Source organism: Rhineura floridana, chromosome 7 (assembly GCF_030035675.1).
Source record: "Rhineura floridana isolate rRhiFlo1 chromosome 7, rRhiFlo1.hap2, whole genome shotgun sequence".
Taxonomy (NCBI): Eukaryota; Metazoa; Chordata; class Lepidosauria; order Squamata; family Rhineuridae; genus Rhineura; species Rhineura floridana.
The window spans coordinates 46,039,650-46,062,969 of NC_084486.1; the positions used below are offsets into that span (position 1 = coordinate 46,039,650).

The window sequence follows — 23,320 nt, forward strand, 5'->3', positions numbered from 1 at the left end:
TCATGACTAATCACATAAAATACTAGCCAGAAATAATCAAGATTATTAACCTAAAAAGCGAGGAAAATATACTCACCTGACAAAACAGCCACTTAGGGCTCATCCAAACGGAGCGGGATAATCCACGTTTTCCATATGCGATTCCTCTTCTGACAGTCCTCACTTTGCCTGTTTGTTCACTCTTTCCCAATTAAAAAAAACACTTTTTTTGTGCCCACACACGCAGCGAGAGGACCCGTACTTCTTCTCGCTTTTTCCCACCTCCGCCCATAACACTTCCCCCATCAGCCAATTGGTCCTCAAAAATATGACTTATGCTCCTCTCCCCCTTTGCAACAAAGCACAACAAGGCACATGCGCTTGAATGTACAAGCGCGAAAGTTTGAATTTCCTGATGGTTTGGTAGTAGTGGCTGTAATGGAGTTCCTTGTCGCTCATCACTCTGGAGCAGCGCGGGCCGGCGGGGTGTGTGTTTCCAGGTGCCCCTGACCATCCAGGGGGATTTTGGGCAGTGCAAGGGATCATCGCTTGTAATCGCCGGGCGAATCCCCCCGTAAACCTTGGGATCATTCACTGCAGGGTTCAGCCCTGGACCGTTATGAGGCTCGGCGGCAGGAATGCTGCCCCTGAGGGAAGCAAACAGCCCCCCCAATGGGTGGCCACTCTTGGCTCAGGCAGGGAATGAGGGCAAACAGCCCTGCGTGCTGCTGTGTCAATCTGCGCTGAAGCGACCAGCACAGGCTTTGCGGTGTTCCCTCTGATAAAAGAAACAAGCAAACCACTTATATGCCTATAATTCCTGTATTTTTGTTTGTTTGTATTTGCGATATTTCGCAAAACCAACTGTATGCTTTTCTACCTTTAACGTTTCTGGAGATACACATGATTGCAATTCCACTTATTTCTCCAAAACAGCAAGTAACGATGTGTCATGTCTAGGAAGGTAGACCACCAGTCTCTATGGTTGCGGGTGGCTGAGACGTTCTAGCAAACCACTTATATGCCAATAATTCCTGTGGGTTCTTTGCTTGTATTTGAGATATTTTGCAAAAGCGACTGTATGCTTTTCAGCTCAGCTGGGCTGCAGAGAACCTGCAGGCTGTGGTTGAAATTGACAAGACTCAAAGAGAGTAGCCTTGCAGGCAGGAAAGCAAAATTGACTAAGGGTGTGTGAGTGTCTGTAATCCAAGAGGAAAGCTTCTATTTCTCTTCTCCCCCCTTCTCCCTCGACTCTGGATGCCTGGAGGCAAAGACCAATACGTTCAAGGAGGGCATTTGATGCAGGCGGGGGGTGAGGGGTGGGAAGTGGAGGTTAGGCAAAGATAAATATTTTCTCCCTTGAAAAAATTTACAAACAACCACAATTGCAGATCTCACCCTGAGTGGCTGCCCAGTTTGCAGGCTGGCTAAAAATTAACCGCTGTTGCTGCTTCTGCGCAAATGCGCTTTTTTCCATCTGCGCAGTAGAAGTTGCAGCCCCCCCCCCCCAACACCACACCATTGCTCTGATAGGTTCCTTTTTCCCGGGCTTTCCCCGGACATTTGCACACATGTGCAACAGTGGAAATACGTGATTGGCTGAGAATGCAGGAAGGGATATAGGGAACCGCCCATCAAACACCCACAGCTGCAAAGTCTGCGGTATTGCATCCGAGCGCCTGAAGGTACAGCGGATGATTCCTGGTTTAAAAAAGCAAACTGCATGATTTGCGGTATTGCAGGAGCGGATTGAACAGCGCGTAAATGCACAAAAGCGCGCAGCGTCATATGGACAACTGAAAAATAATGAAAACACAAAGCAATCATGTCACATATCTTACAGTCATCTGTATGAGCCCTTAGTCTGGTGTTCTGGTCGTATAGATCACAACAATCAAGAGTTTCATTAAGAGTAAGAGAGCAATCCTACATTGAGGAACCCAGTATAACATAAGCCGGCTGAAGTTATGCCAGTTTAAAGGATGCCAGATACTAGCTCCATTCAGGAGCCCTTAGGAGGGAAGAATGCCAGCTCAGCCAGCAGAGCCCTGTGGGAAGAAAATAAAAGCAGCAAAAATAGAGGTATTGTGTGCTGTTACTTATACCACCATTTTCCCCAGCTTGATTTACACTGGCATTGGAGGTCACATGATCAAGCTGAGCAGATGTAGGATGTTTGCAAAGATGTTTTTAGAAACAATTTTTCTTTCCATCCAAGACCCCTTCTGCACTATAGACTTAAAACACTGTGATACTTTTAAAAAATCAAGGCTTACCCCAAAGAATCCCGGGAACTGTAGTTTGTTAAGAGTGCTGGGAGTTGTTAGGAGACCCTATTTCTCTCAGAGAACTACAGTTTTCAAAGTGGTTTAACAATCAATCCCTCTTCCTAGGGAATTCTGAAAACTGTAGCTCTGTGAGGGAACAGGGGTCTACTGCTATGGGTTAGGGTTAGGGTTGCTAATCTCCAATGCCAGGATATCTGTGTTATCAACTACTCTCCTGCGTTCTTCTCCCCCAGCCCCCTTCATGAAAGACAATCCTAGGATCAGAAAGGAAATAAACATCTGGCCTTTTTCAAAGTATTCCTAAGCTTTTTGTTTTAATTAAAATAATTCTACTAATTTCTTGTTCTTATCCCTATGGGGGTTAATTATCTTCCATAAGCCCATTTCAAATTTTCAGATACTTTAAAAAAATAAAAATAAACCAAAAAGGCCCAGCGCAGTCTTGGGGCAGTTTGCCACCAAGCTTCTCCTCTCCCATCCTGACAATAAAAAAGGTTCAGTCTAGGTCCAGTTAGGGTTGCCAGGTCCATGGCCTGAGACTGATCCTGTATCTTTAGGAGAAGAGAAGGTCAGGCAAGTGCAGGTGTTCTTGCAACTCTGTAATGAGAAAAACCACCAGGTGGACTTCTCCCTCCCCCCTCCACAACTTGGCAACCAAGAGGTCTTCTGTATCTTTGTTGTGAAGGGGGGAGGGAGAATTCCACCTTGTGGTTTTTCCCATTAGAGTTGCAAGAACACCTGCACTTGGCTGACTTTCTCTTCTCCTAAAGATACAGGATCAGTCTCAGGCCAAGAACCTGGCAACCCTAGGTCCAGTTGTGACGTTCCCTCCTTTAGCTCCCCCTGTCAGGTTCCCACCTGCTTGTGGCTACCGCCTTTCACTAGGCACCACCTCAGGACACCACCAGTCAGGATCATCGTTTGTTTTTTTCGTCACTCTGCTCTAGCACAGATCTCACAAGATCCCACTGCTAGGCAGCACCACCAGCCACTCCCTGTAAACAATACCGCTAGAGACTTCACCTCAGTCTCTCTATAGCTTGTTACTTTGTGTCTGGGTGCCCTTGCTGTCCACAACCCCCTTGTATCTTTGTCTATAAAGCATACAATCCTGGGTTGCTCTGGATACTTGACATTGTTACAATATCTCCCTTCACTGCTGCCACCATATGATACAGTTTCCCTTCAGCCCTTCTGGTCTGTGTATTCCCAGCCAAGGATCAGGCTTTTGGTAAACCAATAAAAGTATTTATTTGATAACACCAGGAAATAACAAGATTACTTTAGGAATGTTTAATAAGCATATGGTTTCATATAGTGTCACTCTTTATGTTTCTGGTCATATATATACTGTCTAAATATCAGCCAAATATAATCCAACCCTCCCTCAGAACTGTGCCAACCAACCCATCCAAATAACTCTCCACTTGACTATCCAACAACTCTCACCAACCGACCCCCTCTCAATTGTCATCCTCCTATTTATACCTTCAGCCGTTCAAACACTCAGCCAATCATCATCCAGCATTCTCCAGCATTCCCCGCTCTCATTCAATTCACTTACCATATATCCCTTAATAAACCCGCACTTACCATATTTACAGGTTTTAACATATAAGGACATCATACCAGTCCATGAAGAAACCAGACACTATATCTCCCTCTCACTCACTTATGATGCCAGCCAAACATTTTTTGGGGGTGGGTCGCCACCAAGAATCTCCTCTTTCCCCCACCCTGCGTACCAATAAAAAGGCCCAACTTGACCCATGAAGAAACCAGCTTCTCCCCCCTCCTTATGATGCTAGCCAAACATTTTTGGGGACAGTTTGCTACCAAGAAGAATCTCCTCTCCCTTTCTAGTCCCCTATAATAAATCGGGCCCAGTCTGGCCTATGAAAAAAACTGGTTTTAGAGTAATTTACCACCACTCCTCTCACTGAAATGTCTCCGTAAGTCTGAGCATATTCTGAAACAATGTGTGATTCTGAAGCAGTTAGACTCCTCCCTAATGTGCTATAGTGGCTGTGTTTGAGAGGCCTCCTAACCACAGATGGAGTAGAAGCTTTCTAACAGGGCTGACAAGCAAGCAGACCAAGGAGAGGGACCTCTTTGCTGTAGCTACACTTTGGAATACGATTGGCTGAGTGATGCAGAGAGCTGATTGGCCAGAGAACAGTAGACTGACATAAATATTTGCAGAGTTTCTCTGAGTTTAAATAGAAGTATAAAATGTGTGTGGAACAAGAAAAACTGTGGATTATTTTTGGAGGGTGGGGTTAAAAATTGTTTGACATTCTCTTTGGGAGGGCTGTTCCCCAGTAGACCCTATGGACCAGCCCCCACTGGTTCCCAGGATGCTTTGGAGGAAGCCATGGTTGTTTAAAGTGTTATCGTAGTGCATTAAATGCATAGTGTAGATGTGGCCCTAATTTCAGCAGGGAAAAGGGGACCTTGCAGGGAAGGCCTTTGGTGGCACACATATACCCACAGATTAGGGTTGCCAGGTTCCTGGCCTGAGACTGATCCTGTATCTTTAGGAGAAGAGAAAGTCAGCCAAGTGCAGGTGTTCTTGCAACATTGTAATGGGAAAAACCACAATGTGGAATTCTCCCTTCCTCCTGCACAACTTTTAAAGATACAGAAGACCTCTTGGAGGGTGGGCCTGGCAACCAAAAGGTCTTCTGTATCTTTAAAAGTTGGGCAGGAGGAAGGGAGAATTCCTTCTTGTGGTTTTTCCCATTACAGAGTTGCAAGAACACCTGCACTTGGCTGACTTTCTCTTCCCCTAAAGGTACAGGATCAGTCTCAGGCCAGGCACCTGGCAACCCTACCACAGATGCCAGATTGGTGAGCTATGAAGTAATGACAAACTTTGATGACATAACATCCCTAGTTTTCACTGTGACATGAGATCTGGCAATGGGTTCTGCCGTAGTCTACTGAGGAGCTATGACATGCTTTTTTCCATTGCTGTCTGCCTGATCATGAAACCTAACAGTAAACACAAAACTATCTTGCCTAAGCAAACTATGGAATTATGTTTTCTGCAGAAACAAGGTGAGCTTTTCCCCCTGAGTTCTCACCATCCCTTCCAAACATTTGTTTTTCGTATAGATGGCAGCTAACTATATTCTGGGAGAGTATTGTTTAAATAGAGTTTGAATTTTTAAGGTAAGCTGTGTTTTGTTGTTGTTTTTAGCGTCTTCTCCCTCATGGATGTGGAACCCTGCCTCTTCACCAACACTCAATATCAAATTTATGTATGATATCATAGACCAGAAATAACGGAGTGGAGATGATTCTATACAAAGTCTTTCAGAGGCAACGGCCAATTTTCCCATCTTAAATAACATACTTTACTTTTTGTGAGCTGAGGGATGACATCTAGTGGCAAGGGCAGGTAATATTATCTACAACGACAAATACTGTACTTCCTTTAAGGATCCCTTTGTTTATAACTTTGCCCACTGCAGGAATGACACAGCAGAATTTGAATTGAGATATTTAAATTGTCTTGGGAGCACAGCTGTCCATAGTGCTGCAGTGGAAAGGAATTTCCCTGTCTTGTGATAGCACAGACTGTTTAAGGCAGAATGTGTGTCACCTGCCCTTCAAGTCAAGTTTACATTGCTGACAAAAAGGAGGAGGAACTCACATATCACTTTCATTTCACTGGAGGCAGCCTGCCCTGACACAACATGATCAAAAAAGTTCTTCTCTACATCGTAATCCAGTGTGCTGTAAGTATTTTTTGTGGATTTTTTTTTTTTGCACACATTACTTTCCTGAAATCATAGAGAATCCCATTATTAGGCTGTGGGGTATTCTTCTTCATGACAGTTCTGTCAGTCTGCTTGTTTCCCAGATTGCCATGAAGGCTACATGAGAGGTGGAAGTTAGACAGCAATAGGTTTGACAGCTGTATCTAAAATGGTTTGGTTGGCTGGGGCTTTGAACAGCATGGTAAATTGACACAGAAATACTTTGGGTTTTCTTTCATAGTGTAGAGAATGTACTTAGAGAAATTTGCACATCAGGAAAGATTGTTAAAGCCTCTTTAAAAAAAATTAAAATGTTATTACACAAAGTACCAGATGTAGCCTGCACAGTAAATTCTTTTTCTTATCTCAAGTCTAGCTGTGCAACAATGACCACCACAAGGCTGCCCCCCCCTTCAGATGACTAGGGCAGATGAAGTAAATGCATGGTATACTTAGTTTATTATGATGCAATTCTGAGTTTGTGTAACTAGGAAGCTGGCCATTGTTATCAACAGGGCAGTATTTCAGTTTTATTCTGCATCATGCACAAATGCATTTTAGAGAAGCAACAAGAAGCTCTCTCTTAAGGTGATGCACATTAATGTGGTTGATTTTCAAAATGATGGTAGTTTTAAATTAATCAAAGGGGAATCCCAAGAAAAGTTGAAGGAAAGAGGTAGAGGTCATATGGTAACTGTCAACTCTGAGCATATGTCACTGAACTCAAGTCAAGAAGAAAGGAGCTGTGAGTCATTTTGTGCTAAAGTATTTGTGTTCAGGAGAATCATATCACAGACTTTTTTTTTTTTTAAACCTACCGTTTCAGGCTAAATAGGGAACTTTTGAATGTTGTCTTCTGTGGAAAATGCCCCTGCAATTAAATAAACTAACACATCAGGAACAAGATTCTTCCTGTTGTGCTAACTTTCTATTTGCAGGGACATTTTCACATGGGGAACCATTCAAAGATGCAAATCTCCCATCTTTAGCAATCTGAAGCAGATAATTCTGCACTGAACATGATGAAGATCAGACACAGTTCTTTGGATTCACACGTATTTGGACAATGTGGCACATTATAATCACTTTGTTATTATTATTGTAAGCATTATGTGGAAGTTGTATTACATATAAGCTCAAAATATAAGGTACTGATCTTAGGAAAGAGAAACAAGAAATCTTGCTGTGGGGGAGGGGAAGAAGTGTCCAGATGCAGCAGGTTTCTCAGTAAGATAAAACAGAATACGAATGTAATAGAAAGAGGTCTGTGATACATCAGGATGTTAAGTGGCAATTTGTGACAAACTACTGTTTGCACCTGCAGTATTGCAATACTAGTAGTTTCCCTGTACACTCAGATCTGAATTCACCAATAAAAGACCTTGCAGCTTAAGAACCTAGCTATAGCCACAGATATTTCTATCAAACTTTAAAAAGCAGGGAAATTGGGCAGCTATAGTGAATGCACCAGGGAAGCACCTGACTTCCTGTCTGAGATATTGTACTGCCCTACAAATTTGTAACACAATTTGGGTTGGTCTTTCACAGTCCAATCCACTTGCTGTGTAGCTTGGAAGAATTTGGTAATATGTGCCTCTGAGCATATATGGTGAGTGCTGGGTTTCCAGCCAGATGGGCGACTAATAAATCGAATAAAATAAAATAAATAAAATAAATAACAGAAACAAAACATGTGCTGTGCTGGTCTCGTTTTAGCAGGGAGGAAGCAACAATATAAAGACAGTTGATGTAGTTTAGATATTCACTTTAAATATGTTTGATTTACTTTGCAATTTTAGTGAAGTTTCCCAAGATAAAATCTTTTCTTTTGCTTCTGTTTCTGTGAATATGTGAAATACAGCAACACTTTGTATAATTTACATTAAAAACCTCCAAAAACAATTGTGGAATGATATATAAATTTCTAGGTGTGCTCTATTTTTTAATGTACCATGCCCACCTTTTCTTAACTGGAGTGGTTTAAGCGTAGCAGGGTGAATACATGTAGCTTGGTCAGGTCAAGTTTGCTCTAATTCTTCATCCACTCCAGGACTTGAGGAAATAATAATACCCACTGGAAACTTGAACCTTCAGATCAAAATAAATTACACTACATATTATAGTATACAATACTATGCATATAAAGTAAATTTTTTCTGTTCTACATAATGCATTTTCTGGACAGGATTTGAGTTTCTCAAACTCAAAGGCCCACCTCTTCTCCCAACAGACTGTCCTCCATCTGTTTTGAATTAAAACTCCCATCAGCCACAGCCAATATACTCACACGAGGGGAAGCTGCCCTAGATGGTGGCTATAGACAGAGAGAAGTAGGAAAGGTAAAGATTACCAAATGAGGAGAAGAGGTGGGCCTCTATGCACAGCTCAAGAACAGAAAGTTGGGAGGAAGAGTCTGGCTGGGAGAGCACCCCTAGCTGAGTGGCAGGGCTCTCACAGTTTGCATGCAGAAGGTCCCAGGTCCAGCCCTGGCATTTCTGCTTTACAAACACATCTCGTGTAGAAGCACTGTGTACTTTTATCTGAGACCTTTAGGGCTGCTCCCAATCAAGAGTAGATAATACTGGGCTTCTTGGACCAATGGTGTGGCTCAGGATAAAACAGCTTCATGGATTTTGCTTGCTATGTAAAATTAGCCTGACTTACAAAATGCTAGGTACTGTAAGTTACCAACTTGGAGGTCTAAACACCACCCCCAGGAAACTCAAATTCTATCTATCCATCTATCCTCTATCTACCGCCCCATAGCCGAAACTTTCTGGGTGGTTTACAGTAACTAAAAACATTAAAAACAAATATACACATTTAAAACACATCTTTTTAAACACAATTTAAAAAATTTAAAAACACATGCTAAATGCCTGGGAGAAGAGGAAAGTCTTGACCTGGCACCAAAAAGATAACAGTGATGGCTCCAGGCGCACCTCGTCAGGAACATCATTCCATAATTTGGGGGCCACCACTGAGAAGGCCCTCTCCCTTGTTGCCACCCTCCGAGCTTCCCCTGGAGTAGGCACCCGGAGGAAGGCCTCAGATGTTGAGCGTAGTGTACGGGTGGGTTCGTATCAGGAGAGGCGTTCCATCAGGTATTGTGGTCCCAAGCCGTGTCCTATATATAACAATCACAATTGTTCTGAAACTCATTGTTTACCATTACTCAAAAGTAATCTCTACAACTACTGTTATTTTTTTTTTTAAAAAAAGCTAGAGTGTCTACAAAGTACTGACCTTGGCTGCTGTACACCTAAGGAGCCTAAAATGACATTAAAAATAAACACACACAGCCAGCTAGCAGTGGTAGTCTCTCTACCAGTAAGGGAGGAGTGGAGGGAGGCAGAGTCCACCGCTCAGAACTTTGCACACCAAACCAAGTCCACCCCCCCACTCTCTCAGCCAGCAAGCATTGTCTTTCTCAACCATCTCCCAGACCCTGCCCTACCACCAACTAAGGCACACCTGCCCAAGCAAACATTTTCCCCTGGGGTGCAAAAAAGTTAAAACACTGTAAATGCAGAAAAGTAGACAGGGAGGGGGGTGGAGGTGGCTTCTTGTGCCAAGTGCAAACATAGTATTAACTAGGGTTGCCATATTCCAGTTCCTCAAATCCAGGCAGGCCAAATCCAGGCAGGCTAATTTGTACATTATGTAAATATTTGCTAATTATGCAAATTAGGCATATTAAGAGTTGCATTGTCCAGTTGTTTTGTTTTAGTACCTAGTAATTACCACGAAAAACTGAGGGAGGCTCTGAACAATCTTTTTTAAAAAAGTGTACATGTTCAGCCTTAAATGCCTAAACCCTAGTTTGCAACACCATGGAATATTCATTTATTTGGTTAAAAGGATTTATATCTGCCTTTCTACTGTCAAAACACAGCTCAAGGCAGCTCATAAACATAATAAAAAACAAATGAAAATAAACAATATAAAAACAAACACACACAAAAACACAAAATAGAAACAAACATAAAATAAGTGAATGCAGCAGTATCAAATGCAGCAAAAAAACAAAAAGCTAGCGAAACATCAATAAAAAGCAATATTATGACCAAGACGTTGTCTGTTCCAACAATTAGGAAAGATGAAATGAACACACCACTACCACCTGTAACACAGATAGAAATCAAGATTTCAATATTGTCAGTTCAGTCAATCATCTTATCTAAAGTGAGTAGTGTTTGAGCATGTGAGAAATGTCTTTAGTACACTGATTCTCACACAACAGATCAAGGAGAGGGGAAACACAGCTTTCTATGATAAAGGCTGGAACTTGACAGAGACTTGAGTGCTGGCAGCTCTTTTTTAAAAATAATAATAATGCAATGAATTCTAGAGAACTAGCAAACTGTGCTACCATTAGACAGGGCAACTGTTCCATTCCTGTTGGTCTTAAAGGGTGAAAAGATCGCACCTCCCCTGCGCTGAATACACTGTATATATGTCTGACTGTGTGTATGTATATTAGGGTTGCCAGGCTCAGGGCCTGAGACTGATCCTGTATCTTTAGGAGAAGAGAAAGTCAGCCAAGTGCAGGTGTTCTTGCAATGCTGTAATGGGAAAAATCACAAGATGGAATTCTCATTTCCCCCTGCACAACTTTTAAAGATACAGAAGACCTCTTGGTTGCCAGGCCCAGCTGCCAAGAGGTCTTCTGTATCTTTAAAAGTTGTGCAGGGGGAAGGGAGAATTCCACCTTGTGGTTTTTCCCATTACAGTGTTGCAAGAACACCTGCACTTGGCTGGCTTTCTCTTCTAAATATACAGGATCAGTCTCAGGCCCTAAACCTGGCAATCCTAATGCATATGTGTGTGTGTGTGTATATTAGGGTTGCCAGGTCTCCGGTTTTCTGCCGGAGTCTCCAGCAAAAGGGGGCCATTTCCGGCCTCTGGCAATACTTCATTTAAACTGGTGGATCTCCGGCTTTTCATTGGCCCCCTCAGGCACGCATGTGTGATTGACACACGCATGCGTGAAGGCTGTGGCTGGCTGCCTTCCCGCCCTTTCTGGAGAGACAGGAGGAGGAGTTGAGGCGGTGCCCTGCAGTCTCCATCGCGGCCGCTAGAGCACCTCATCGTTTGAATCAGCTCGGGATGAGAAGGCCGCTTTTCATGAGGAGCAGGTTGGAGGCCGGTTCGTAGGCTCTTTGGGCAGTGAGTGAGTGTGTGAGTGAGTGAGAGAGAGAGAGTGAGTGAGAGAGAGTGTGAGAGTGTGTGTGGGGGGCAGGCAGGCCCTAGGCAGGCCCTAGGCAGGCAGGCAGGCCCCAGGCAGATCCCAGGCAGACCCCAGGCAGGCAGGCAGACCCCAGGCAGGCAGGCAGACCCCAGGCAGGCAGGCCCCAAGCAGGCAGGCAGGCAGACCCCAAGCAGGCAGGCAGGCAGACCCCAAGCAGGCAGGTAGGCAGACCCCAAGCAGGCAGGTAGGCAGACCCCAGGCAGGCAGGTAGGCAGACCCCAGGCAGGCAGGCAGGCAGACCCCAGGCAGGCAGGCAGGCAGACCCCAGGCAGGCAGGCAGGCAGACCCCAGGCAGGCAGGCAGGCAGACCCCAGGCAGGCAGGCAGGCAGACCCCAGGCAGGCAGGCAGGCAGACCCCAGGCAGGCAGGCAGGCAGACCCCAGGCAGGCAGGCAGGCAGGCAGGCAGACCCCAGGCAGGCAGGCAGGCAGGCAGGCAGACCGACCCCAGGCAGGCAGGCAGGCAGACAGACCCCAGGCAGGCAGGCAGGCAGGCAGGCAGACAGACCCCAGGCAGGCAGGCAGGCAGGCAGACCCCAGGCAGGCAGGCAGACAGACCCCAGGCAGGCCCCAGGCAGGCAGGCAGGCAGGCAGGCCCCAGGCAGGCAGGCAGGCCCCAGGCAGGCAGGCAGGCAGGCCGGCCCCAGGCAGGCAGGCAGGCAGGCAGGCAGGCAGGCAGGCCCCAGACCCCAGGCAGGCCCCAGACCCCAGGCAGGCAGACAGACAGAACCCAGGCAGGCAGGCAGGCAGACCCCAGGCAGGCAGGCAGGCAGACCCCAGGCAGGCAGGCAGGCAGACCCCAGGCAGGCAGACAGACAGACCCCAGGCAGGCAGACAGACAGACCCCAGGCAGGCAGACAGACAGACCCCAGGCAGGCAGGCCCCAGGCAGGCAGGCAGGCAGGCAGGCAGGCCCCAGGCAGGCAGGCCCCAGGCAGGCAGCCAGGCAAACCCCAGGGAGATGGGCTGCATAACCTCAGAGGGGGGACAGAGAGAGCGGTGGGCTGCATAACCTCAGAGACAGGGGCGGCGGCTGTGGGCCGAACAATTCTCAGCGCTGATGTGCCTGTCCCTCCACCTTTATCTTGCTGTAGATAGCCGGGATGAGGTCCAGAACAGCCAAGAAACATGCACAGCAGGATCTTGGTAGGCATGCCTTTATGGAATCATATGGCTTCCTTTATGGAATCAATCCATGTCTTGTTTGGCCTTCCTCTTTTTCTACTCCCTGCTATTTTCCCAAGCACTATAAAAGATTATTCTTATTTTGTATAACCTTTTATAAGACGTTTCATCTTGATGCAATTAAAAACCATTCAATTGCTTCAGCAGGCAAAAAAGTCATTAAGTAGTCTGCCAAGACCCTCAGTAATGTTCAAGTAGTGGTGGTGGTGAGTTTGCAAATCCCTGGTCTATCGCCTTGCTGTCTGGTTGTGAGCTTACAGGATGCAGTGGACACAGGATGCTGGGTTTGAAGAACATAAGGAGAGCCCTGCTGAATCAGCCAAAGGCCCATTTAGTCCAGTGTCTTGTTTGCACAGTGACCACCTAGATGCCTGTGGGAAGCCCACAAACAGGACCCGAGTGCAGCAGCGCTGCCCCCACTTGTGATTCCCAGCAAATGGTACACAGAGGCATATAGCTTCTGATATGAAGGGCCTTTACTCTGATCCAACAGGGCTCCTCCAGCAGCATTGTGGCATACTTGTGTGCAGGGCTGGATTACCCACTAGGCCCCTGCATTAGTGCCTATGAAACTCCTACAGGCCTACAAGAAAGTTTGGGTTCTACAAAATAATTTAATTAATGCAAATTATTGTCTGATGTAGCAGTTTACTCAGCCTTCACCCAATGAACAACAAACATATGTCTTAAGTAAATGTAGATTAAAAACTCACTTTGCAGCTGTTGTTGTTAGCAAAATCACAGATTACAATAGAAGAGCACAAGCCAAGATAGCCATGAAGCATTCTCAGTACATGAGATTTTGGCGTGAGGGACAAGATGATAAAATCTGACAGTGAAGCAGTTTGCTTCTCTTCAAGATACCCAGCTTATAAATGATGAGTAATAAAAATAGAGCTCAACCCACAAAAAGAGTGACTGGAAAACCAGCCAGATGGGTTTTCCCAGCATTGTTGTCTTTTCTAATGAATCACGTCTTCTCATGATGTGTCCAAAGTATGATAACCTCAGTTTCATCATTTTAGCTTCTAGTGATAGTTCTGGTTTAATTTGTTTAACATGGCTGCAACCATATCTACTCAGAAGTAAGTCCTATTGAGTTCTATGGGGCTTAGTTCCTTAATAAGCATGTTTACAGTTGTTGCCTTCAAGGGCATCCATCTGTGCTCCCATCTAACATCTCTGCAACACTAAGCTCCTTTCTTCCAATAATGGCCTGGCCTGAGGGCACGTAAACCCTTCTTGCCAGAAGCAAGTAAGCTAGATTAAATGTTCCCTAAAGGCGTTGAACTGTGACCTGGCAGACCAGGGTTTGAATCCTCACACTGCCATGAAGCTCCCTGGGTGACCTTGGGCCAGTCACTGCCTCTCAGCCTCAGAGGAAGGCAATAGTAAACCACCTCTGTCTGAATACTGCTTACCATGAAGACCCTATCTGGGATCAACTTGAAGGCAGTCCATTTCCATTTTGCATCACCATAAGCTTGTGAGAAAGAATGACCTTGTCACTTCAGATGGACCGAGGAACACCCTATTTTAGGTAAGATTTCTATTTTAATCTCCAATCAGAGAATTTTTTTTTGAATGGTATGCTCCAAGCAACTGTGGTTGATACAATGTGTCATGTTTAATGATGTCACTATGGCCCGCCCCGTGACGTCACCAGGGCCCGCCCCGTGACGTCACCAGGGCCCGCCCCCATTTTCTCAGGTTTTTGGATGGTTCCGACCTGGCAACCCTAGTGTATATACACACATCAATCCATCTGTCTCTGGGGAGGAAATGAAGTAGGGCGATCTTTGGGGAGGAGATGCCTGCCAATTATTTTGAAGGATAAGTATTAAAGTACTTTTTAGCCTTTTCTGAATTGCTTAACAGAAGTTCTGCTGGACAACAGAGTGAGTGAGGCTGCATTTCAATGCAACTTTACTCGGGAGTAAGCACCATTTAATAGGGTGGGGACAGGGCCAAAAAATGCAAATACGAATACCTCAACTTTTTCTACAGAGAGGTTTGCCTTTATATCTTGTATTTGTTCAGGGGAGGGAGCATTTGTTGTATTCAAACTTCCTTATTTCATTCTCCATGATGGCAGGCTGACACTCCCATTGCATTTACCACTTAAGACACATACCCTGATACACAGAAGCAATTGGGATGAAGGCTGCTTCTCCTTGTTGACTCAGCCAGAAAGTGAACTAGTCTCTGGATACAGGGTGGAGCTACACATGTTGATCAAGTGAGCATATGCAGTTTTCTAAACTGCCTAGATTCTGCATATGCAGCAGGCTGGCAAGCAAAAATTTGATTTTCCAAGAATAGCTGTGGTGTCCCTCATTGGCTAAGAACAATGGAAGGTGGGAGCAGTGCTTTTTGTAAACAATGTGGTGCTGATACTCGCATCTTGATAAATTAGAAAATGTCTCTCCCATCCCTCCTCTCTTCTTGTGCCTCCTCCCCAGTGCCAGGTGATAGTTATTGGACCTGGTAGGGTTGTTAGGAAGTCAAAGTGTTGGCAATAATTTCACAGGGGCATAGCCAGTAACAATCCTGCTCTGGGCATTCTCCCTGTAGCTTCGGGAGGGTAAAGGGGTGGATTGCAAACTGAATGAAGGAAAATTACTTTAAATCAAGCTGTGCCTGTAAACAAATGGCTTCAAATAGACTCTACTCAAGGCAAGAGATAACAGAGGGCTTGAAGTTGAAGCTCCAGGGAGTTAAGCAAATGCACTAGCCCAGGGAAGATGAAGCTGCAATCCAATATAGACTTACCTGGGAGTAAATTCCATTGATTCCAATGGAGCTGAGTAGACATGTTTTGGATTGCAGCCTTAGACATAAAAAGAAAAAAAACATGGAGAAAAAGAACATTTTTGAGAACACACCTCCAGCAGTCATTCCACATGAAGTGCAAGCATACAACACCCCACAGAAAGACATGACAAGGACCCCATCCCCACGCATACCAAGGAGAGTTTTTTTTAAAAAAAAGCTTTGGAGACAGGAAACAACACAGAATTAACACTTAAGACCAGGCTAAAAAGCACACATGAGAAACACAAGCCTAAACAGTTTGAGCAAGCAATGGTAGGGCACTGCCTCACAGTGAGAAGGCACAAGTAAAAGCTGTTCTGATGCAGGTGGGGGACAGGAGGAGGGAGTGCTCCCCTCCTTTAGGTCTAAATACTCATGGGGTGCACTATCCTTGACTCCAATGCAAATTTTCTTTATTAATATAAAAACAGCTTTTTTTTTTTTTACTTCTAAATGCCTAAATATTAAGGTCTGAGGATGGGGCAGACTCAGGGATAGCATTATAGGTTGTCTACTGCCGCCCCTGACTTTTAATGAATTATGAGACCTTTTCCAGAAAAAAGTCCAAGAGGCTTCTTGATTTCCCCCCCTCACATTTTCCCCATTGACTTGTGGATTTTCTGTGGAGGGCATTGTATCAGCACGAAAACTCCAGGGTTGTAGAGCAAGCAATTGTGAGTCCAGCAGTATAAGCCTTATAAGCTTTTTTGAACTGTGGGTATACAACACACCAGAATGATATTTTCATTTAACATGGTAGAATGCGAAAATTCCATACTGGCTATAGTATACAACTGTTCTGTTTTGAACTGGTAGAAGTGCAGGGGCTTTTGTTGCAGGGATGTTGCTGATCAATGTGTTGTTTTGCTACAGTATGCTTTCATGGAGAATAAGGCTATCAATGGCTATTAGCCACGATGGCTATGTTCTACCTCCGCTGGTGGAGGCAGTATGACTCGTGATTCCCAGCAACTGGTATTCAAAGTAGGCAGTGTTGGAGTCTCTAGCTAGCTAGCTGAACGTAATTGTGATTAACCAAACAGAGATTTTTATTATATTAACAAAACGTTTCAGCTTCCGTCTTCATCAGCTGCCAACATACAAATGCTGTTACCAAGGTGGCAGTTATAGAGCTTTGAGGATGGAATGCTCAGAGGGGCTTCATTTGCAGAAGCTAAGTAGTGGTGGTACTGTCCTCCAGGTTCAGGCCATGTGGTGCCAATGTGTCCAGAGAGTATATCCAAAAGTTCTCCCTTTTGGTCAATGCTGCTGGATCTGCTGGCATCTCTATCGCTGTAATGGAAAAGTCCAACAGGCTGTGACCCTCGATGTTAAAATGCTTTGCAACTGGTTGCTCCACTTTTTTTGTCAAAATTGCCGACTTGTGGTTCCTGAAGCATGTGCATAGGTCAGTTGTGGTCTTTCCTACGTATTGGATATGACATCCTGGTCTTTTGCACTCGATGATGTAAACTATATTGCAGGACCTGCAGGTGATGTTCTGTTTGATGTAATATGTCCTGCCTGTCCTAGTGCTTGTAAAAGTGGCTGTCTCCCTGAGGTACACACAGGTGATACAGCGTTTGGAGTGACAAGGATGAGACCCTGGATTAGTGATAGGTGTCTTAAGCACAGCTCTCACCAACAGTCTGCGCAAATTAGGAGGTTGGTGAAATGCTATAACAGGAGGCCTGCTGATGGCTCTGGTAAGATGTTCAGAGTTTGCCAGCAATGGGTAGCTCTCCTTGATTGCTCGGTGATAGTTAGGAGATGCTGGATGGAAATCTACCACAAATGGAATCCGTTTAGATGATTAACGGAATCCTTATATGGATCCAGAGCAAGCTTGAGTGAAGTTCTGTTTGTTGCTTTCAAAACTGTCTTATATATATATATATATATTGCAGCAGAGTGCAGAAATAACTATAGACACATATGTAGCCACTGCAGAGCCATGAGGTTTGCACTCTAACTAGCAAAGAGAGGAAGTAGTCTGAAAAAAGCCAACAAGTAGTTTAGGGAATAGCGAGGGAAGAATAGGGGTTGCCTTTCTGTCTATTGCCCCCCACTGGTTCAGGTTGCATGTTACAAGCATTGGTGCTTTACTCGCAATAGGCAGAATGCTCTTGCATTTAGGTTCTGGTTTTAGGCTTCCCTTGGGCACCTGGTTGGCCACTGCGAGAACAGAATGCTGGACTAGATGGGCCATTGGGCTGATCCAGCAGGCTCTTCTTATGTTCTTACGTTCTGCAGCTTTGCCCATCACCTGGAGATTAAAGCTGCAATCCTAAACATGCATACCTGGGAGTAAACCCCAATAAACTCAAAGGCATTTGCTTCTGAATAGACAGTACAGGTTTGTGCTGTAAGGCAACAATCCTAAACGTATTTACAAGGAAGTAAGCCCATAGAACTTAATGGGATTTACTTCTGACAGAGCTGCATAGGATTGCACTGTTGATACTGTACTGTTTTGTTATTCTTTAGTCTGTTGTTTTGAAAGGAAAACTAAACAAGATTTATCCATCCATATTTATAACTGCGATTAATTTCATGTATAGTCTCCCATATATGTTTTGCTTTCTTTATTACATATGCATAATAGTAAATAGTTAGTAAAAATTACAATAAAAAGAAAAAGAAAAAAGAGCAGCTTGATAGACACTTGTTTTCTACTGAATTAACATTCCGTTTTTTAAAATTAAAATTATTCTACACATGAAATAACTGTAAATATATTTAATTGCAATGTTTTATATTGAATTTGAATTCAGCATTGAATTTAAATGTTGCCACCTCCCCAGTGTATTTGTTATGCTCTCCACTATATGTCTGGCTACTGGCCTGATGATGAAAGGGAACTTTTAATGAAATGGCAACACCAATTAGCAAAGCAAACCTAATGCCCAATCTGCAATAGTGGATGGTGGGATGGAGTGACAGTGCCTGCCTCACCTCATAGCAGATGAGGTGCTGCTATTTACCAGGAGGGAGAATGGGAGGGGCAAAGTGGCAGGGAGGTTGGTGCTGTGCAAATGCCCTGCAGGAGTACCTTATTGGTTCCACTGGTGTGTTTGCACAGTCTCAAATTCCTCATCACTTTGCCCCTCCCACTCATCTTCCAGGTAAGCATCAGCAACTCTGTTGCCAGGAGGTCAGGTAAACACCGCCACTCCACCTCTCTGTCTGCTACTGCCAATCTTCACTATTGGTACGCAGGTCTGGCCCTAGCGTGATGAATGCTTTCGGTGACCCCCCTCCATGATCTGCTTTGCAGAGCCACCCAGACGGTTTATGGGGCTGGTGCAGGTGCAATGTTGCGGGTCCTGCTGCTGGCCCCTACACGGACCAATGCATGTGTGTACAAAGCTAGTGGCCACATATGAGAATTATTGCATCCATGAACTACATGTGAGAATTCTCTCCTGCAGCTCCTTCTTCCCCTGGGAACAAGCAGAAGGGCAGATGTGCTTCATTTTTTTCTTACATGAGGATAAGGGAACAGGGATCGGGTTGTGCTTCTCCTGAGTACCTCCTCCAAATTCCAAACCCCTTCTGGCAGAGCTTACAGTCTCCCATGTCTTCTAGTTCTGGCCTGCTGCTAGCCTTCTCCACTGCTCACTCACTCAGGATTCCTTCCTTAAGGCTGTCCTCACACCACTCATACACCTTTCTTGGTGGTATCTGCCACAGAAAATTACTCCTCAGGGGCATCTTGCCTGAAAATCTTAGGTGGTAATCACTCACTCGCCCACTACTTGAACTCTTTCCTGTGTGGGCCTGGATCTCTTTCTGTACCCAGAACAGGCGACACACTCTGCCAGAGAATTCCTCCTTAAAGCATTCCTGTTCTTTCTCTTCTTATAACAAACTCTGTAACCAGGGCTAATTGGCCTGGGTCAGGCATAAGCCGGCCTGACAGATCTTACCTCTATTGCTGCCCAGACATAAAGAAAGATTTTACCGTATTGTGATTGGTTTAGACTACCTTACAGTTGGGCTGCAGGCCTACCTAATAAGCCCTCCCTTCCAGCCTCTCATGGATGAATTCTATAGCCAGTTTAAGCCTCAAATTAGCATCTATTCTGTTTTATACACAACCATGTAAAATATTTACTTCATCATGGCCTGGGAGAGGTCCCATTATGTATTACACGCTGAGATTCAGTGTCATCTTACATTCTAATATATTATTTCTTCTTTTTATGAAAACTTTAAACAAAATACCAGGAATTCCGGTGAGCAGTGTAGCAGGTTAAGGGCAAGTCCACTAGTACACACAAGAACTGAGGCAGGACCCCCCTTGCTTTGTGTGGGCCTGGGGTAAATTGCCCCAATCCCCCTCCCCAGGCAGCCCTGCAGCTTTGCAGTGTTAGTTGTATGGTTTGTACAGGACTGCAAAACATAGTGGTGTAACAGACCCTGCTACTCCCTAGCAATGCCTATGAAAAAGGCATTACTTCTTATTTGCTGCTCTCCTGCACCAGTTCTAGGATCCCAATGAAGTCTGTCATGTGGTGTGGGTGGCTGTCAAAGGATAACTTTCATGGAGTTGTAAGCCCCATGGAGTTGTAGGCCTATATTCTTTATTATGTTCAGCACCTACACAAAATGGCTTCTTCAGCAAGCTCTCCTCCCTGAGCTCCAACACTTCCTCCTCAGCTATTACAGGTCTTACTTTCAATAATTTTTGTTTTCTAGCATTTCCTGTCTTTTTGAAAACATTCTTTATTTTAGAATATCCATTATTTTATCTATAAAAATAATAAAGAAATGTTATAAATAAAAAGCTATCCAACTGACCTTTTACAGCTTAAGGCTTTATTTTATTATTATTTATACAGTGCTTACAGTGTTTATAGTATTTTAAGTGCTAAGTGCTCAGTAACATTGCCTCGGAGTAAAGGTGGGTTCCACTGATTTCTAGCACAAAGTAGAAACTGAGAAAAATATTTTAAAGTTAATTGAAGGAAGATCATTTTTATAGTTAGTTCCCAAACAACTGTAGAGCCGGGGGGGGGATGGTTACAGATATTTGCTTTTTGTCACCCTAGCTCACCACAGTGCATTAAAAAACACAGCCACTGAGCTCTGCTCCGTGACCCCCTCAGCTCAGCACCCTGGGCCCTGCGTGTGTGTGTGTGAGGATTCCACTGAAGAGGCCCCTGTTACACCCACAGTGGAGTGCATGCTGCCACTGGCAGAAGGCCCCCAAAAGATAATTGTGCAGGTAGATCGGGGCCTGTGATGGATCCATGCTTTCCAAATGGTCCATTTCCTGGTGAGGAGCCCAATCTGAATCTCTCTACTTCACCAGCCTGATAAATGGCCAGTAAAAAAAAAAGAGAGGAAGAATTAACTGCCCGCACTTCCTGGCTAACAGGAGCCAGCAGGGTTGTGGAAGTGTTAGGAAATCCACTTACTCACCCTGTCCCGGTTAGGATTGCTCCCTAACATTATGATGTCATCACCCTGGTTTTGTCACTGAAGTTTGCTTCCACTGGTGTTAGAACAAATTCTGTTGTGACCAGTAGGAAACCAGTAGAAATTGGTCAGATGCACCAGAAATAAAATGTCCTTGAAACAAGACTGGTCTTTAGCAAGCCTTTCTTACAGGAAATCAGTAGAACTTCAATTATTCTAATACTGTTTGTTTTAATTGTTTTTTTTTATTGTGTGTTTTTTTTTAAAATGCTTTGAATATTGCCTTGGGTGCTATGGAACATGGAAAAGTGATTTTTAAAATTTGAAGATAAGTAAAATATATCAAGGGCTTATTCCTATTCTAGTCATACTCTAGAGTCTAGATGTTTGTAAGCAGATCTAGATATGCATCCCCACCCATTTCAGTATCAGATGCATCTTCCATAGGACTCTGGTAAATATCACCACGTCTCTAGGGATGTGCTAGAATTCTGCTCAATTCAGATTTGGTACCATGTTGCAATTTTCTGTGGCTGTTTATGGGAATGGGTTTTTTTAAAAAAAATCTGCCATAATATTAATATTTCTATTTTTATTTATATTTCCATTAATATATTGACATTCCCTTTAAAATATCAATGTTTAAAAATATTGGTATTGATATCAAATTTTTTTAGGGGAAAAATGGATCAATACTAGCCTGTTAGGTCAATGGAATGCTTTCGATCCCATCCCAACTCTACCATACCAGCTGAACATGTCATGCAATTTTCTTGCTGGACGGCAGGGCTGCCCCAGGCATTCTGGGGCCCTTGGGCACCAGTTTGCCCCAGGCCTCAGCATGTGCATGCAAACGCATGCACACATGCATGCGCACGCATGCACACATACATGCGCAGTCACCAACATGCACCCCACCTACCTCTCTCCTGTCTTTTGGGGTTATGTGGGCTGCGTGCGCAGCACTACCATTAACCAAGATGGTGGCCAAGGTTTCCCTAAGGGGCTGAAGCCTCCATTGCCACATTGGTTGATGGCACTCATGTGTGCTATGTGTGTGCATCTCTGCCATCAACCAAGATGGCGCAAGGGGCAACAGCACCTTGGGGAAACCTCTGCCGCCATCCTGGTTAATGGTAACCACAGCCACAAAAGAAGTCAGCAGAGAAAGGTAGGTGGAGCAAGGGAATGGTGGGTGGCTCGGAAGCTCTGCAGATCGCGGAAGGGGCCCTCGGCCAGGGCCCCACCTAACCACCCTTTGGAGCCGGTCCTGCTGGACAGAGGCACAAATATTTTGCTTGGAACAAGGATATGGCACATGCTGTTGAAGGGAGAAATATAGCGTCTGTACTAAATGTGAAGGCACCCCTCTGTCCTGACTTCCTAGCTGAGCATACTCTGGTTTCCAGATGGGGAAAGGCTTACAACGTTCACCCAGCTTCTAATTTTCCTCAAAGAAAGGCTTAAGCTCCTTGAGGTCCTTAAATCCTCTTTGGGATTATACCAGTAGCCAAATTTGTTCCCAAAACGACCCACAAGGAAGCCTCCCCCCTCAACCTCCTGCCTTGCCCTCATCTATAAGCCACACAGACTTTATAACCCCTTCTGTGCAGCCTTTTGTCCTCCCCTCTTTCCCATACTTCAGTGGTGGAGGCATATAGAAGGCCTCAGATTCAATCCCTGGGAAAGTCTCGGTCTGAAATCCTAAAGAGCCACCGCCAGTCTGAGCTAGGTGGGCCAATCGCCTGATTCAGTATACGGCAGCTTCCTGTGTTCCTGATTCCCACAGCCTTCACAGCCTTTATCTCATTTGTGTCAGCACTCTTGCTCTCTGGTCTTGTCTTCAGGCTGCAGCTTGGCTTTGCCACCCATTTCCTCACCTTCTCCACCCTCTCTGTATGGTAAAATTTGCTAAATGTCTGTATATCTTCACAGATGAGTTTCTTCCATAAGGTCCACACTGTAGGTGGTAAGGGAGTGGCAGTAGCAGAACACCACTGTATCAAAAACAAAAGGGTACACACCCATAATATGCTGAAATCCAGTAATTATATTCCCTTTCTCTCTCTCATAGGCATTGGATCTGATTGCTCCTGGATCTTCACATAACAGTGATTCTGTGCCTGTGACACACAGAGCATATAAAAAACTTGCAGCAGTGAAAAATGTTTCTAAACGGGATGTTCCTGTGTGTCAAAATTACACACAATATGTGTTTGGAAATATCTGTTGTGATGCTTGTAAGCCTGGTAGGTATTATCGTACAATAACTGAGGACTGTTTTAGTTTTTAGAGTTCAGTTTTCAGGTACGGAGAGCCAAAATAGGGGCACATTTTGTAAATATTTTCAGCCCCATGAAACACTAAGCCTTCCTAGAGATTTTTATATCCCTTTCCTTTTGCATGAAAGTGATTGTAAGGTAGTAGATGTCTGGGAAAGGGATATTGCCAAAGCAATCAGGCCGATGTGCCCTCACTCTAATTCAGTTGGAGCAAAATAGAGATGGGGGCACATATTTGGAGTCACAACTGAATCCACATCTGAAAGCATCTGAAGCCCGGTTCAGGCCCTGTTCTAGTTCCTCACACAACAAGGGAGAAAAGGTGTCCTGCCTGAA

General features: G+C 44.6%; 1 protein-coding gene across 2 annotated transcripts in view; it reads left to right on the forward strand.

The window, feature by feature from the left end:
• Nucleotides 1-5,773: 5,773 nt before the first annotated feature.
• FAS (Fas cell surface death receptor) overlaps nt 5,774-23,320 on the forward strand; it is a 31,466-nt gene continuing 13,919 nt past the window's right edge. Inside the window, exons 1-3 of one of the 2 annotated variants that reach the window (XM_061635428.1) lie at nt 5,774-6,010; nt 12,374-12,425; nt 22,777-22,951. In XM_061635428.1, the coding sequence (XP_061491412.1) occupies nt 12,408-12,425; nt 22,777-22,951 (193 nt within the window). In that variant the 5' untranslated portion in view covers nt 5,774-6,010; nt 12,374-12,407. The remainder of the gene's footprint in view (nt 6,011-12,373; nt 12,426-22,776; nt 22,952-23,320) is intronic. The other variant, XM_061635427.1, reaches the window with a different exon arrangement.